Genomic DNA, 16,673 nt, shown 5'->3' on the forward strand with positions numbered 1-16,673 from the left:
GCTCCTGATAAGTGATATATTCCTTGCCCGCTGAGGTCATCCAGCACTCTGTGTTTTTTTGTTTGCCTCCGAAGTTGAAGGTGGACCCGCCCTGTGTCTACCTTCAACTCCCTGTCTGTGGTGACTCAGCAGGACGGGCAGGGGCTCTGGGGAGAGGGTCGCGTTTCTGGTCGAGACCCTTCTTCAGACTATCACAAGTACTCTCACCGACGAGAGTTCAGTTCAGTCTGAAGAAGGGTCTTCTCTCCAGAGTCGCTGCGTTGCCTGTCCTGCTGAGCTACTCCACCTTTTGTCTATCTTCAATTTCAGAGTTAGATAAAATTGCAGACTTGATTTTTAAAATCTCAAAATTTTGTAATATTGCTAGAAAATGTACCTGCTTCTTGGATGCCGAAGGTTAGGTTGTTAGCCAAGAAGGATAACTTTGTTATCCCTCAGTACAGCAACATCAAGAACGATATTGCTGTACTGATGTATAGCCAAGTCTATCCCTCATTGCTAGCAGCTGATGGGAAGCGGCTGTAAATGTGGGAAGCGGCTGAAAAAGGACAGCGCTGCTGGGGGGGTCCTTTCACAGCGTGTGAGTAGTCTGTCCCGGGGTAAAGTTGCGGGGAGGCAGGGGGGTTGAGAAGGAGGGGGTCGGCCGGGGATCATCCAGCTCAAGAGCGGGTCAGGGGGCGATGGATAAGCTTACTCCATATGTCAGTGTGAGTAACCTCTATTGATCCCTTGTTTGTGCTAACACAAGAGTAAGCTCCACCGCCCACTGTGATGTTATCCATCACCCACTGACCCACTCCGCTCTATGATCTTTGCTCTTGAGCTGGTCCTCAAATTGTCATGTTACTCACGACACGCGACTCATTTATAATTATTTATTTATATTTCTACTAAATCTTTTCCCAATTGGGCCCCGTACCTCCTGAGACTGGCCCTGGGGGGGGGGGTTAGTGGTATTCGCTGTTGCTGATTGTCCACAAAAACCAAGTAAGGACATAAAGTGCTGGAGTAACTCAGCGGGTCAGGCAGCGTCTCTGGAGAACATGGAGAGGTGATGTACAGATCCTTCTTCAGACTGATTCAGCCTTATAAGTTACTCCAACACTTTGTGTTGTTTCACCTTAAAAGTCGGCACCGATGCGGCTGATCTGCACCAGTGAGCCCTTCTTCACCTGCTACCCCATTGACCAGTTGATGCAGCTGTTGTTGTGGCTACTTTGTAGCCTGTGACCATCAGATCTTTCTTCAGGTCGCTGCCAATGTCAAAACACATTAAATCACCATGGGGTCCCTCCAATCTTACCACCTCCCACTTCTTCCTGTCGACCATCGCTTTGTCTGCTCCTTCTTCCCTGCCTAGCTTCCAAGGTAGAGTAGGTCGACGACTCGGGGCGAGAAGGAGGAGGTGGAGGAGGTGGCGGTGGAGGGGTATTAGAGGTCGACTAGACAGAGCGACATGAGAAGGAGGAGATGGAGGTGGTGGAGCGGGGCGCAGACAAAGCGATGGCCGACAGAAAGAAATGGCAGCTGGTGTGAGGGGAGGGAACCATGCTGACCGCGCACATCCTGTCAGTGGCAGGGATCTGAAGAAAGTGCCATCCCCAGGGGCTAGAACGTGAGCCTCAACAACAGCCACGTCAACCAGAATGTGATGGTGAAGAAGGGCTGCTGCTGCTTCTCCTTCTCCTTCTCCTTCTAAAGTTGTAGGACAACTTGCTCTATTTGATCTTATTTGATCGTGCATGCCAGGTTGATTGCATTCATCAAAACAGGGCAGACCACGTGATGGTTGCAATCTCCCACTACATGAAGGGCTTGCATGTGCACCTTGCATGCTGGGCGTCAGGTCGGATGCTGGAGCTGTAATTGGCTGGGGAGGTAGTGTGAGTCGTGGTTGGCATGGGAACGCCCATACGCTATAAGAGCAATCTATGAAAACCAAGGGTTTATTGTATTTGAAAAGAACTGAGGAAGAATACAAGGAACTTTGACCCGAAACATGTATTCTTTCTTTATACAGAAGTTGCCTGACCTGAATGCTTCCAATATTTTCAGGTTTCCAGTGACCCTTTAAGAACCTCCAAGTGACCCAATTTTGTTAATCAACCTTTTGCTCGGCACTTAATCAAAACACCTTCTGAGAAACCATGTAGGTCCCAGCTATACATTTTTTTAAAGTATAATGAGAAAGCTTAAAAGGATGAGAGAACTATGAAAAACTAAATTTGAAATTTGTGACATCAGATTAAAAAGTTGAGGCGATCAAATTTCACAAAAATTGCAACAAATTTCTTTGTGATTAGTAGCAATACAGGTAACATTTTTTTCCTTCCAGAATATTTGTTGTGGCTACTAGACAGGAGGAACATGACTACTTAATTTCACTCCTTAGGAATGTTCATGGGGAGATGCTTTTTATTTATTATCTGAATATTTTAACAAACATTCATGCAACTTCCTCAGCAAAGACATTGGAAAATTATCATCGCAATGTTGAGAATGCATGGTGCGGCTTCATTGTAAGTATTCCAAAATTATACATTTTTATCTATCTATATATAGTAAGATTTTTTTTCTGTAACGGTATTTTCAAAGATTGGCATAATATTAATCTTGCAATGGACTTGTATGTAGATGAGGTAAACAGTGGTTAAATCTGAAACTATCGTGCAAAAATTAATATTTTTCAAATTTTGGGCATTTACAAAATGTTGGGGGGAAATCAGAAAAGTGTAACAATAGCAAATTATATCACGGCAAAATTTCAACAGCTCAGTTTTAAGGTACAATTTGAGCACCTAAATAGAATGTATGATGATCTATGATCTAGTATTTGCAAGAAATGTAACATCAAGAACTCCCACTTCCTATCCCAGCCGACCCATACTTAGTATGCTTCCACCCACTCCTATCATATGTCCACCCTCTTGCGTAAAGCTAGCAAAGGCTTAATAAATCAATCCTTTTCTTCAGTAAAACGTTGATACAACCTCAATAAACTAATGGGTATAATGTTGAGGAGAAATAAAGTGAAATTCCAGGAATCTCAGTACAAGAACAGCAATTTGACTCATTCAGCCATTATAAAATACCATTCCCTTAGAACATGGGTCTATTTTGTGTTTACCAGATATAAACAGGAGTCTTTTCACCTTTTGCATTCCTGGAAAAAGTGAAACCCAGTGCATTACATTCTGTAGAAACATGCTTTCCAAATGCAAATCATATTTTTATACAAATCTTTCTTGTAGTTTGGTGACGCACATATAGCATCTATGATGCTTCAAAAATCGCATGGAATTCATTTCAAATTGTATTCAATGCTTTTATTTACAATACCTGGGACTCCAACGTATTATTATGGTGATGAGCTTGCTCTCAAAGACGATAAGGTAATTAACCTCTAATATTGTAATCAGATTGTAATAATATTGAATGTATTATTTAAATTTATTATTGGTTAAAGTGTAATTTTAATCTTCCAACTATGTGCAACAGACTACTACAAAACCTCTAATGCGGTGGGACAAATCTAAATATGCTGGATTTTCAAGAAGTGATCCTTGGATTTTACCCAATACGGATAAATTACCACCACCCGTTATTGTATGTATACATATTTTGCATTCCTTATATCTAATATAAGATTATAGTTACATTATTTAATGAATACATTTAGTTAATCATTATTAAAACATATTCAAAATGGTTTCAAGAAGTAGTGTTAGTATCCATTATGGATAATGGGTATGGTCATTAGAACTTAAGAAATAGAAGCAGTAGTAAGTTGTTTGGTCCCTTGTGCCTGCTCCAGCATTCATTAAGAACATAACTGAACCATCACCTTTGCTCACTTTCCAGCACTAACCCCATACCTCTTTATTCTCTTCACATTTAAAGTTCTATTGATCTATGTTTTTAATATACTCGGCAACCATGCCTCTACAGCCCTCTGGAGTACAGATTTCTAAAGATTCACTGCCCGCTAGGTGGAGAAATTTATTCTCTGTCCTGAATGGCTGATATTTCAGGAGTGGTCATCGTCCTTTCAAACAGGTATATTGTTTTAAATACGGCATGACCTTTCAGGAAGAATAGCAAGGACTAACTCTGTGGCACAATAGTTAACTCCACTGCATAGTTAGGGGAAAGAGGGAGTAGGAAAGTTAAAGTGGTGGGGACTAAATAGTGAGGAGATTAGACGGGTTTTTCCATCGAAACGAAAGAGACTCTGAGTGATATGATATGTTGCCACTCATATCAAGGGATGAATCAATAATATCAGGCAGGACCTGACAAATATGCATTGGAAGCAGGTGTTTTGGAGTAGAACAATATCCAATATCAGAATATTTTAAAAGGGAGATAGTGACATTTTCTGTAAGGGTCAAAGATGAAGAATTCCTAGAAGGGGGCAATATAAAGATTAAATCTTCCACCTGCACACTTTGTTTCCTACCATCAAACAAATTCTGTATTCAGTTAGCTAACTTCCTCAACGTCCCATGTGAACAATCCTTCCAGAGTAGCCTACCATGCAGAACCATGTCAAAGGCCTTATGAACTATATTAGTAAGATTAAACGAGAACTTACCAGTTTGAAGTTTGATCTTTATTTTATGAGGAGGAACGTTGAGGGAATACGTGAAAGAAGCCCGCTACGACGCATGCGTGTCATCCTTCAAAGCAGCGGTGTGAGGTCACAGATACGCTATAATGACCTAAAATAGTAAGATTATTAAAGAGATACCAGTTTAAGATATGACCATTCGAGGGTGGGAGTGGAGGGCACGTATTCCCTCAACGTTCCTCCTCATAAAATAAAGATCAAACTTCAAACTGGTAAGTTCTCGTTTAATCTTACTATTTTACTTCGGAGTCACGTGAGTGACTACGTGAAAGATTTCAAAGCTCTGTGACCTCATGCCGTGGAACGAGTCCATGCTTCACAACTGCCTTGGTAGTTTGGGAGAAATTGTTAATGATATTCAAAACATTCATACCAATTATTTAACGGAAATGATAAATAATATCTAATTAATTCAAATCATAACCCTGTATTCTTCATGGATAAATTATCATACAGAACTTAAAATGTTCCCCGAAAACGTTCCCATACTGCTAACTGGTTTGTTATAACATTTCTGAAACGTTTTCTCCGACAACCATCCTGCAATCCTGAGGCTTTGGTCCATGGATACATCAAGGCGTTTTGCTGCGGATGTAGCTGCAGCCCTGGTGGAGTGAGATTTAAATATGTTAGTGTCCACTCCCGCCTATCTTACCCATATTTCAGCCACCACGAAATGGTCTGAGTTTACACTCTACGGTACGGTTTCTTATAGCTGATTAAACGCCATTTCCTTGCCTCTGATAGCCTTTGTCCTTTCACTGTATAACAAAACGTGCTTCACTATACAGAGGCGTTTGTCCTTCGGGTAGGCCATCAATTCTATGACCTGCCCCGCTGATCCTGGTCTATTTTGTTTAATAATACGGTCCTGGATCACAAACCCCAAACTTCCTGCCGCCATAGTGAAGCCATCCAGTCTTACTTTTTGCAATAACTGGACCCTTTGCGCTGTGACTAGCGCCATCAGCATTACCATTTCTTAGTTAGTTTATCCAGATTTAATGCTGTAGCCGGCGACCAATTCCTTAGCATGGTCAAGACCACACTAACATCCCAGATTTTGTTGTATCTTATTTTAGGTGGCTTGGTGTTAACATTGCCTCTTAAAAGTTTAACTACCAGAGGATGTGATCCCACAGACTGTCTTTCTGTTCCTTGCCACCAATAACTTGACAATGCACTTCTGGCACTATACACAGTGCTGTAACTCAGTCCTCCATAGTGCAGGCTGGTGAGAAAAACTCTAGCACCGCCGGAACATCCTTATTTCTGTGGTCCAGAAGGTTATTATGGCAGTAAGTAGTCCATTTTGAATATGACCTAAATACTGTTTTTGTGTAGACCTTCTTTGTGCTGCTGTGATCATGTCCACAGTTCTTTTTGATAGCCCCATGTCCCGTAGCGGTCTTTTAGAGTCTACAACCTACTAAATCAATATTTTCTATGGCATGGATAGCTATCCTGAGTTACTGGATGCACCAGTAACTTAGGACTATGTCTTACAGTTATACATGGTTCCAGCACCATGTCCTGTACCCCCGGAAAACCATAGTTGGGTAAGCCAATCAGGTACTAAGAAATCCCAGATGCCGATTCCTGTTGAATTTCCCTTAGTACCCCATTGATTAGGCAGAAAAGGAGGAAATGCATAAATGAACCATTTCCCCCAGTGCAGTGAAAATGCATCTGTAGCTTCTGCCTCAGGATCTGGTTCCAATGATACATACCTCGGTAACTGGTGATTTAAACCTGGATGCAAATCTAATATCCGGCCTTCCATACTTTACTGTGATTTCAGCAAATACCGTTCTATCCAACATCCATTCAGTACTTTCAATAAATTTTTTGTGACCTGGTGTCTGCCACTGAATTAGTATCCCTGGTAGATACGTAGCCGATAACCAAATATTCCTTTGGACACACCATTGCCAAATTGAATTTGCCAATTCATCACAAGATGTTGATATATTTCCACCCATATGACTTATATATGCCACCACTGAGGTATTATCTATCTACAATCTAACATGCTGCAGTTTCATTCCTGAGCAATAAGATTTTAGCCCATGAAATGCACTTAACATTTCTAAGTACTTATACCCTTAGTGTTAAGTAGGTTAGCTTTTTGTATATTCCAACTCCCCCATAGCTCGAGATGGTATCAGTTGTACCCTAATCAATTGCACTGGCATCTGTTTGTAATAGCACAGACGGGTTGTGAATAAGGTTACACAGAAAAGCTGGAGAAACTCAGCGGGTGCAGCAGCATCTATGGAGCGAAGGAAATAGGCAACGTTTCGGGCCGAAATCCTTCTTCAGACTGATCGGGGGTGGGGGTAGGTGGGGACAAGAAAGGGAAAAGGAGGAGTAGCCAGAAGGCTGGAGGGTGGGAGGAGACAGCAGGGGAGCTGAGGAAGGGGAGGAGACAGCAAGGACTAACAAAATTGGGAGAATTCGATGTTCATGCCCCGGGGGTGTAGACTCCCCAAACGGAATATGAGGTGCTGTTCCTCCAATAGCACCGGAAATTGGAGGAACAGCACCTCATATTCCGTTTGGGGAGTCTACACCCCCGGGGCATGAACATCGAATTCTCCCAATTTTGTTAGTCCTTGCTGTCTCCTCCCCTTCCTCAGCTCCCCTGCTGTCTCCTCCCACCCTCCAGCCTTCTGGCTACTCCTCCTTCTCCCTTTCTTGTCCCCACCTACCCCCACCCCCGATCAGTCTGAAGAAGGGTTTCGGCCCGAAACGTTGCCTATTTCCTTCGCTCCATAGATGCTGCTGCACCCGCTGAGTTTCTCCAGCTTTTCTGTGTAACCTTCGATTCTCCAGCATCTGCAGTTCCCTCTTAAACAGGGTTGTGAATAAGTATTGGGTTGGAGCAATACTTAACATTGTGTTCCCACCATTATAATCCTATTGTAACTGTGGCTATTCCCATTAGTAAAGTCATTAACATATTAAATGTGTTAATGGTGTCAGTTGACTTAAGTGGATGGATAATGAATCCCAGCTGTTCAAACAATTGTTTAGTGGCAACCACTGCCTAACATGCCAATTCATAAGTTATTCCCACAATAAGTATATCATCCAACTATGCCATTACTCTATGATTTTGGTGTTGCGGCAATACCAAAGCTGGTTTAAAATTTTCCCTCTGTTGGATATTGTATAGTAAGCATCTTTAAGATCAATATTTGCCATAAAGTAGCCTGCTGAAACTAACTCTTTAGCACTGCTAAAGTATCCACTTTTAAAATGAACATATTACACAACATTGTGAAGCGTTGATAAATCCATAATAATACGGCAACCCCCATCTTTCTTATTTCTAATAAATATGTTTGAGACAAAATCCTGTTGTTCAGGTTTGGTTTGTTCCATTACCCCTTTAGTGAATAATCTTTGTAGTTCCCTTTTAGTAAGCATGTATATTCTGTCCGGTGCATGTTGTACTGGAGGGTTTTATTTGTGTAGAAAACTCTATCAGATATCCCTTAATAATGCTAAGGATATATCTGTCCATAGTTATATTACACCATGCTTCCAAATGAAGTTGCAATGTCCCTCCAACTTCCGTGCTATTAATGCTGGAGCCCCAGATTCACCTACCTCCATGGTTATCGGTGGTAACCAAGTTATTTTCTTGGTTTCATTCGTGATTGTGGAGGGCCTTAAGGTTTAGGTTAGGGTAGATGCTGACGTAGAGGCTTTTGCATCTTCCACAGTGGTCGTCCCGGGCCAAACCCTAAAACAGGACGCTGCTGCTGGGTACCTCTGCCCAATTCTTTGTAGTATTATTACAAAAAACTACCTCTCTTAGGATGCCCATAAGTTTAATGTCTTCCCCAGATATCCTTTGGATGCTCTAATCCGCCCCAAAGCCTAGCCTCCTCATCCAAATCTTTAACCTGTTTGGACAGGTCTCCCCCAAATAACAGGGTCTATAGCCCTTTGCTTACATAGTATAGCGAACTTAGGGTCTAGAGCTGGCTGAATGGCCCTCTTTCTAATATATTTAGTTCAAACTGCACATTGCAAAAAATAGTGCAATAGAATCCTTGTGGTCACTAATTATGTCCACCTTTTCTAACATGCGGGCCAAATCTGTTATGCCCGCCATGAGACCTTTCAGAGTATTTTGGATTTTAATATCCCGACTCCTAATGGCCTGCCCAACATGTCTGCAAGTGCACCTGTAACACTGGCTACATTAAGAGCACCACAATTTCCCGGGGTATAAATGCCTTGCCAACACTTCAGCAAAAGTATTAGCTTGAAGTTGATGGGTGGACATATATTCAATACTCACAGCCATCCTTCTCGAGATCATTCTCAGTGTGTTTCTGCTGGCAGTACTGGCTCATCATGTTCAGCAGGTTGTTTTTTCTCACCCTTCAATAGGGGAAGGTGGCTCCATCACCTGCTCAGATTTTACCCCGTCAGACCTTCAATACCCTCCTCAGAGGCGTCTGATATTTCATGCAGCCCTTATGGGAAACTGCTGTGGGACTTATATTTTTTGCCCACTGTGGCTATCCTCCAATCCCGGAGCCTGCCACTGTGGAGAAATTTACTCCAGCAACCGCTCCAGCCGACTTGCATGCTCTCGGGCACTAGTCGATCGCGGGTGCTTTAATATATCGGACCGCTCCTGCCGACCTTGGTGCTCTCGGGCACTAGTCGCACGCGGTATTTCCCGCAGCCGGTCCCCATGCCTACGGGCACTGGTCGCTCCCGGCCTCCCGATATACTCATGCCGACTCACGGGCACCTCTACCCATTTAGGGTGAAGTTTGGCACTTGCTCCCTTATGGGAGATGCTGGTGCCGACATTAATTGCTGCCTGCTGCTGTTCAGTAAACAGCAGCGACATTTGTGTGGCGGCCATATCTGTGTTCTGTACTGACGTCCGTAGCTGGCTGCCTGCTGTTCAGAAAACAGCAGCAACGTCTGTGGCTCTGCCCTGACGTCCGTAGCTGGCTGCCTGCTGCTCTTCAGAATACTGCAGCAAACGTCTGTAAAGAACAAAGGTAAGGAAAAATTGTTCTTACCTGTGCTGGTTCTCAGCCTGCCGTTTGGGAGGAACGTCCTTCCTCCCGCAGCCCCATGACCCCGTAGCGTAGGTCCTTGGGCTGTTGTCCGAGATGTCGGCTGATGGCTACGGAGTACTCACGGTACTGGTCGCCCGTCCCGGTCCTCCAGCCGCTTCAATCAGCTCCAATGCCGCTAGCGACTGCATCCAACCCGGGACTTGTTGCTTCGCTTCCCGCCCGGCAGCAGTGAATCTTGCCGGTGTGGGGAGCGACGTCGGGCACAGCTGTTTCCTCTCCGGAGGATTCGCGTGCCGTCGGCTGCTGATATTGCTGGCTGCCCGCTGTCTCCGCGGTTCTCCCTCCAGCTTTCCCGCAGCTTCTTCATCCTGCGGTTTCCTACCTGCAAGGTAAGTGGGAAAAATTTTGCAGTCTCTTACCTGCTTCTTTCCATTTACCTCTAGGGAGACGTCCTCTCCCACATCTGACTCGTACAATGCGTGTGTGCGATATGACACGCATGCGTCGTAGCGGGCTTCTTTCACGTAGTCACTCACGTGACTCCGAAGTAAAATTATCATCCTGCTCTCATCAATGGTTTTGGTTACATCCTAAAAAAAAACTCAATCAAATTCATGAGACACGATTTCTGTGCACAAAGCTATATTTACTGTCCCAATTCAACCCATGTCTTTCCAAATGTATGAATCCCTCAAATATTATCCCTCAGATTCCTTTACAGTTATTTACCAAGCAGAGATACAGGCTCACTGGCTTATACAGTCCCAGGTTTCTCTTTGTAACGTTTGCAGCAATGTTTATCTATCTTGTGGACGATATGACGATAGGTGAAGGGGCAGGTAGTATAAGAGGAAGCAGGGAGTCTGCACATGGACTTGCACAGGTTGGGAGCGTTTAAAAATAAGTGGCAGATGGAATAAAACATAGCAAAGTGTGCGATCATGCACTTTGGCAGTAGGAATAAATGTGTAGACTATTTTTTATATGGGGAGAGGGTTCTAAAGTTGGAGTTGCAAATGGACCTGAGGGTGCTGATGCAGAATTCTCAGAAGGGTAATTTGCAAGTTGAATCGGTAGTAAGGAAGGCAAATGCAATGTTAGCAAGCATTTTGTGACTAGAATAATATAAAAACAGGAATGTAAGCTGAGGCTTTATAGGGCATTTGGGGTTTTGGGCTCCATATCTGAGGAGGGATATGCTGGCGTTATCCTGGGGATGATTGGGTTGAAGTATGATGAGCGTTTGATGCCTCTGGGCCTGAACTCGCTGGAGTTTAGAAGGATGACAGGGAACCTCATTGAAACTTAGCGAATAGTGGAATGCCTGGATATAGTGGATGTGGAGAAGATGTTTCCACTAGTGGAAGAGTCTAGGACCAGAGGGCACAGCCTCAGAATTCATGTGCTTACCGTTAGAAAGGAGATGAAGAAGAATTTATTTAGTCAAAGGATGGAATTCATTGCCCCAGATGGATGTGGACACCAGGCATTTGGGTATTGACAGTGCCCCCATGTGGTCCTGGACATTTGTACCTCCAGGAGACTGGGAGAAACGAGAAAAGAAGCAATAATTCAATGATACTTTATTTTTCACATATACTTAGGTACAGTGAAATGCTTTGTTTTGCGTACAACCCTGTTAAATCATGTAGCAGACCTCACCCAGGCCATACACAGGTGTCGCCATGTTTTGCCGCTGACAAAGTTACAAACATTTAACAAACATTCCTATCTACTGCCTGCCTCCACATGTGGCAACAGCCCCCCCCCCCGCCCCTCCAACAGGTCTCCCATTGTTCTCGGAGGCCTACCTTGCTCTCTGACAGTTCTCCCTCCGCTCTCCGATGGCCTTTCTGCAGGAGAGAAAGTGGAAGAAAGGAGAAGAAGAAAGAAATGGGTGAGGAAGGGAGACAAAATGGGACACCTCTCTCTTAGTTTTGTTTTCCTGTTGCAGGTAGACTGAGCCACTTGGACAGTCCTGGGACTTCTAGCGTCACTACGTAGTCCAGACTGGACTGCTGGGAAAGAAGCTTTAGATAGCCAGTGCCTCTACCTGAGGCAGTGACTGGTGGCCTGGTTAAGCTTGAGATGCCAGAACCTCTTCCTGCCCCAGACAACAAGGGACTACACAGACACAAACCCACACAAACACACTCCTCCCCCCACCCACATGTAGGGTAATCCAGAGACCACCAGTATCGTCTCTTCAAGCCCAAAGCTGAGCTCCCAGGATGAGACCTGTACTGTCAACCGCTCATCTAATGCAAGTGTGAACTGCAGGAAGAAGCCTGATATCACCACGCCTTAGAAACATAGAAAATAGGTGCAGGAGGAGGCCATTGGGCCCTTCGAGCCAGCACCGCCATTAATTGTGATCATGGATCGTCCCCTATCAATAACCCGTGCCTGCCTTCTCCCCATATCCCTTTACTCCACTAGCCCCTAGAGCTCTATCTAACTCTCTCTTAAATCCATCCAGTGATTTGGCCTCCACTGCCCTCTGTGGCAGGGAATTCCATAAATTCACAACTCTCTGGGTGAAAACGTTTTTTCTCACCTCAGCCTTAAATGACTTCCCCTTTATTCTAACACTTTGGCCCCTGGTTCTGGACTCACCCAACATTGGGAACATTTTTCCTGTATCTAGCTTGTCCAGTCCTTTTATAATTTTATATGTTTCTATAAGATGCCCCCTCATCCTTCTAAACTCCAGTGAATACAAGCCTAGTCTTTTCAATCTTTCCTCATATGACAGTCCCGCCATCCCAGGAATTAATCTTGTCAACCTACGCTGCACTGCTTCAATCACAAGGATGTCCTTCCTCAAATCAGGAGACCAAAACTGTACACAATACTCCAGATGTGGTCTCACCAGAGCCCCATACAACAGCAGAAGAACCTCTTTACTCCTATACTAAAATCCACTTGTTATGAAGGCCAACATTCCATTAGCTTTCTTCACTGCCTGCTGTACCTGTAAGCCAACTTTCAGTGACCGGTGTACAATGACGTCCAGGTCTCGCTGCACCTCCCCCTTACCTAACCTAACCCCATTGAGATAATAATCTGACCCCTTGTTTTTGCTGCCAAAGTGGATAACCTAACATTTATGTATATTATACTACATCTGCCATGCATCTGCCCACTCACTCAACCTGTCCAGGTCAACCTGCAACCTCCTTACATCCTCTTCACAGTTCACACTGCCACCCAGCTTTGTGTCATCCGCAAACTTGCTGGTGTTGCTCCTAATTCCCTCTTCCAAATCATTAATATATATGGTAAACAGTTGCGGCCCCAACACCGAACCATGCGGCACTCCACTCGCCACTGCCTGCCATTCTGAAAAGGACCCGTTCACTCCTACTCTTTGCTTCCAGTCTGCCGACCAATTTTCTATCCATGTCAACACCCTACCATGTGCTCTAATTTTAGTCACCAGTCTCCCGTGCGGGACCTTATCAAAGGCTTTCTGAACGTCTAGATACACTACATCCACTGGCACCCCTTCATCCATTTTACTTGTCACATCCTCACAAAATTCTGGAAGTTTAGTCAAGCATGATAGTAAGATTAAACGAGAACTTACCAGTTTGTAGTTTGATCGTGATTTTATGAGGTTACGATGAGCGATTACGTGAAGAAGGGCCGTCCGTCTGCGTGCGCGTCAATCTTCAAAGCAGCGGTGTTAAATCACAGATAAAAAGAACACTTGAGAATAGTAAGATTGAAGAAACTAGAACTTCCATGTGACCTTGATAGTATGAGGGTGGGAGCCATGGGCACGTAATCGCTCATCGTAACTTCTCATAAAATCAAGATCAAACTTCAAACTGGTAAGTTCTTGTTTAATCTTACTATTTTACTTCGGAGTCACGTGAGTGACTACGTGAAGATTTCAAAGCTCTGTGATTTTACGCCGGTTACGAATCCAGGCGTCACACACTGAATGGATTGACCATGGATGCGTGTAATCATTAAAGCATTCAGACATTACGTAGTTAAGTAAAGACACTGATGCTTAAAATGAAAGAAAAGTTTTAAAAACTTGTTCCCCCTCCCAACCTTGGGGGTAAACTAAGGGACAGAACTTAAAATGGTACGTGCAAACACCCCCAGTCTGGTAATAGGTTTGTTATCAAACCGGTGGACCGTTATTTCATTCGTCCATCCTGCAGCCACTAGGATGTCGTCAAGAGGCACGTCCATTGCTCCTGCTGCCGACGTAGATGCAGCCCTGTTGGAGTGAGATTTGCCATATGAATGTTCACTCTGTTACCGCCATTACCCCCTTTGACCATCTCGAGATGGTTTGTGTTAACACCTTCTGGTCTGTTCTGAACCTCTGTGGTTCTCCGTAACTCTTAGATAGTGGTGTTAGTATGTTACCACACACACAACCGTAGGTCTTCTGGATATGCCAAGAACTGGATCTCCATCCCTGGCATTCCTGGCCTGCTATGTTTTTATCAGATTCCTGATTACGAATGTTATGTTGTTCATATTGGTGGTGATGTGGTCCAACCGTAGCTTCTGCAGTGTCTGGACTCTTTGTCAGCATACCACCTTCAGGGCTAGTTATAGGCGGTCCCCACTGTCAAAGTAGGGTTAGTACCATGCTCACATCCCATGTGTCCGTGTACCTTAGTCTTAGAGGTATTAAATTGTAAATTCCCTTCATGAATTTTGTTGTAAAGGGGTGCGTTCCTATCGACCCGTGCCCTGCTTCCAGCATCAGATAGGAGAAGAGTGCGCCTCTGGCACTATAGATTGCACTATAACTTTGTTTATAGTTATAGTACAGAGTTGATAGGAAACTCCAAGACATCTGTTATCCGAACTGTGTTGTATTTGTTCGGACAGTCCTATGCCTTGAAATGGCCTCCCCAGAATCTGCAGACCAACAAGTTAATACGTTCGTGTAGTGGATGATTACTCCCTGTAACTGGGTTCACTAGGCCTAAAAATTTTGGGAACCAGGCTTGAGTAGGCCAATCTGGCACTACCAATATGCCTGTGGCTTAGTCTTGCTTGATTTTGGTCAAGCATCGGTTTGTGAGACAAATTTGCGGAATCCATGCATAAACAATCCTCCCCAATTGAGGGAGAAAGCATCCACTGCCTTTGCTCCTGGATCCTGCTTGCAGGACACATATCTGGGTAACTGATGGTTTAGTCTAGATGCAAATAGATCAATATCTGGTATGTCAAATCGTGTATTTATTTCATTAAATACTGCCTGATTCAACATCCATTCTGTGTTGTTATTAAACATTCGTGATACAGCATCTGTTCGTGTTATATCTACCTCGTAGATTTCCCAAATATTCCTCTTGATACACCAGTGCCAAATGAGGTTTGTCAATCTGTCGTAAGATATAGATTTTACACCACCCTTGTTAATGGATATGTGCCACCATAGTGGTATTATCAATCTGAATTTGAACAAGCACCGGTTGTATATTGCTACAGAAACCCTTGAGTCCAAATTGTGCCCCTAACAATTCTGGGTAATTGATTCCATATGTTGGGGAATTACAGACTCCTGCTCATTCCATCTGCCCCCACAGCTCTGGACTGTGTTAGTGGCTCCCCATCCTTAGCCGCTTGCATAGGTCTGAAGAACCTTCGATGGCTTTCAAGCAAATTTTACTTTTAGTTTCCTTATGTTCGTTATCCACCATAGTTATTCAACAATGGCCTCTGCTGGCAATCCATAGTTTTGCCAATTTGGCCTGCATAGAATCTGAGTGTTTGTTCCTTTGCTCCCTGTAAATTCTGGTAATGCGAAGGCCCGTACGTTCTGCTGGAAATGCAGCTACTATTTGCCAATTATACTCGCTGTTTGCCTGATAGATGGCTAGTATTTGACTATCAGGTCATAGCAGGCTTGATTTATATAGTTGTTTGCCCCTAGGCAAAGTCACCAACATATTTACTGTTTTTGATAGTAAATTCTAGGTAATCAATTACCCTAGTAGGTGTCAATTTTGATTTAACTGGATGGATGAGGTAACCAATTCTATCAAAGAGGGTTTTGGTTTGCTTTGACTGATGCTTCTGCCAATTCTTGGTGACTCCAAAATGAAATAGTCCAAATATGCCATTACTATGGGGTTCTGAGACCTTTGTAGGCCCAGAATTGGTTTCCGTAGTTTTGTCAATAGTCTAGGAGCTGATGTCAACTCATTTGGCAGATCCATATCATCCAGTTAAACTTCAAATATCTCCTGTTCTTAGTGAATAGACACCGAATAGTATGCATCTTTGAGGTCGATGCATGCCATGTGACCATTTTATAGGAAGCTCCTATAAAACAGTAGTTAGCCCGTAACAAAATTACTGTTTCTAAAAGTTTGTACTGCACAAATGAGTTAAACCTGGATGAAGTGACATCCTCCATCTGTCACATGTCCTGAATGGCAGTCCTGCCGAAAAATACTGGGCCTGCCTCGATGACAATTCCAGTCCAAGTTCTAAGTCTGCTTGGAACCTGTGTATGTTGTGCAGTAAAAATTATCACGTTATTATCTGTTTTAAAACCAGTTCTGAAAATTCATGTTATTGTCATTTTGAACAGGAACATAAGTGTAAATTACCAACATGTAACTGCTCCACAATCCCTTGTTTCAGTAAACCCAGACTCACCTACCTCCATGGCTACCGGTGGTCTTGTGGTAAGCCCAAAGGCCCCTGATGCGGGTTCCTTTTCTCTCCTTGATTGGGAGTAGGACTGGTAAGGAAGTGTGGATTCCATGTTTCTCCTGACCTCTGCTTGGGTCTGGTCTGAACCTCATCATACTGAACCTGCCTTGTAGGACAATTCTGGCCATTATTTTGAGTCTGCCTTGAAAGACGACTCTGATCATATTTCCGTGCCCAGCTTTCAAGCTACCACCGGATTCAGTGAACCGCTTACCCTCTGTGGAGGTGTGGGGTGTGTTGTCGCCTATGCGGATATTCTGCCAACTGCTGGCTCTTGAAGC

General features: G+C 43.9%; 1 protein-coding gene across 1 annotated transcript in view; it reads left to right on the forward strand.

The window, feature by feature from the left end:
- Positions 1 to 16,673, forward strand: part of LOC129699650 (neutral and basic amino acid transport protein rBAT-like) — a 114,563-nt gene that overhangs the window by 71,186 nt on the left and 26,704 nt on the right. The window contains exons 6-8 of the mRNA XM_055639626.1: positions 2,336 to 2,519; positions 3,252 to 3,392; positions 3,499 to 3,606. Coding sequence (XP_055495601.1) covers positions 2,336 to 2,519; positions 3,252 to 3,392; positions 3,499 to 3,606 — 433 coding nt within the window. The remainder of the gene's footprint in view (positions 1 to 2,335; positions 2,520 to 3,251; positions 3,393 to 3,498; positions 3,607 to 16,673) is intronic.

This window comes from Leucoraja erinacea, chromosome 8 (genome assembly GCF_028641065.1).
Source record: "Leucoraja erinacea ecotype New England chromosome 8, Leri_hhj_1, whole genome shotgun sequence".
NCBI classification, from domain to species: Eukaryota; Metazoa; Chordata; class Chondrichthyes; order Rajiformes; family Rajidae; genus Leucoraja; species Leucoraja erinaceus.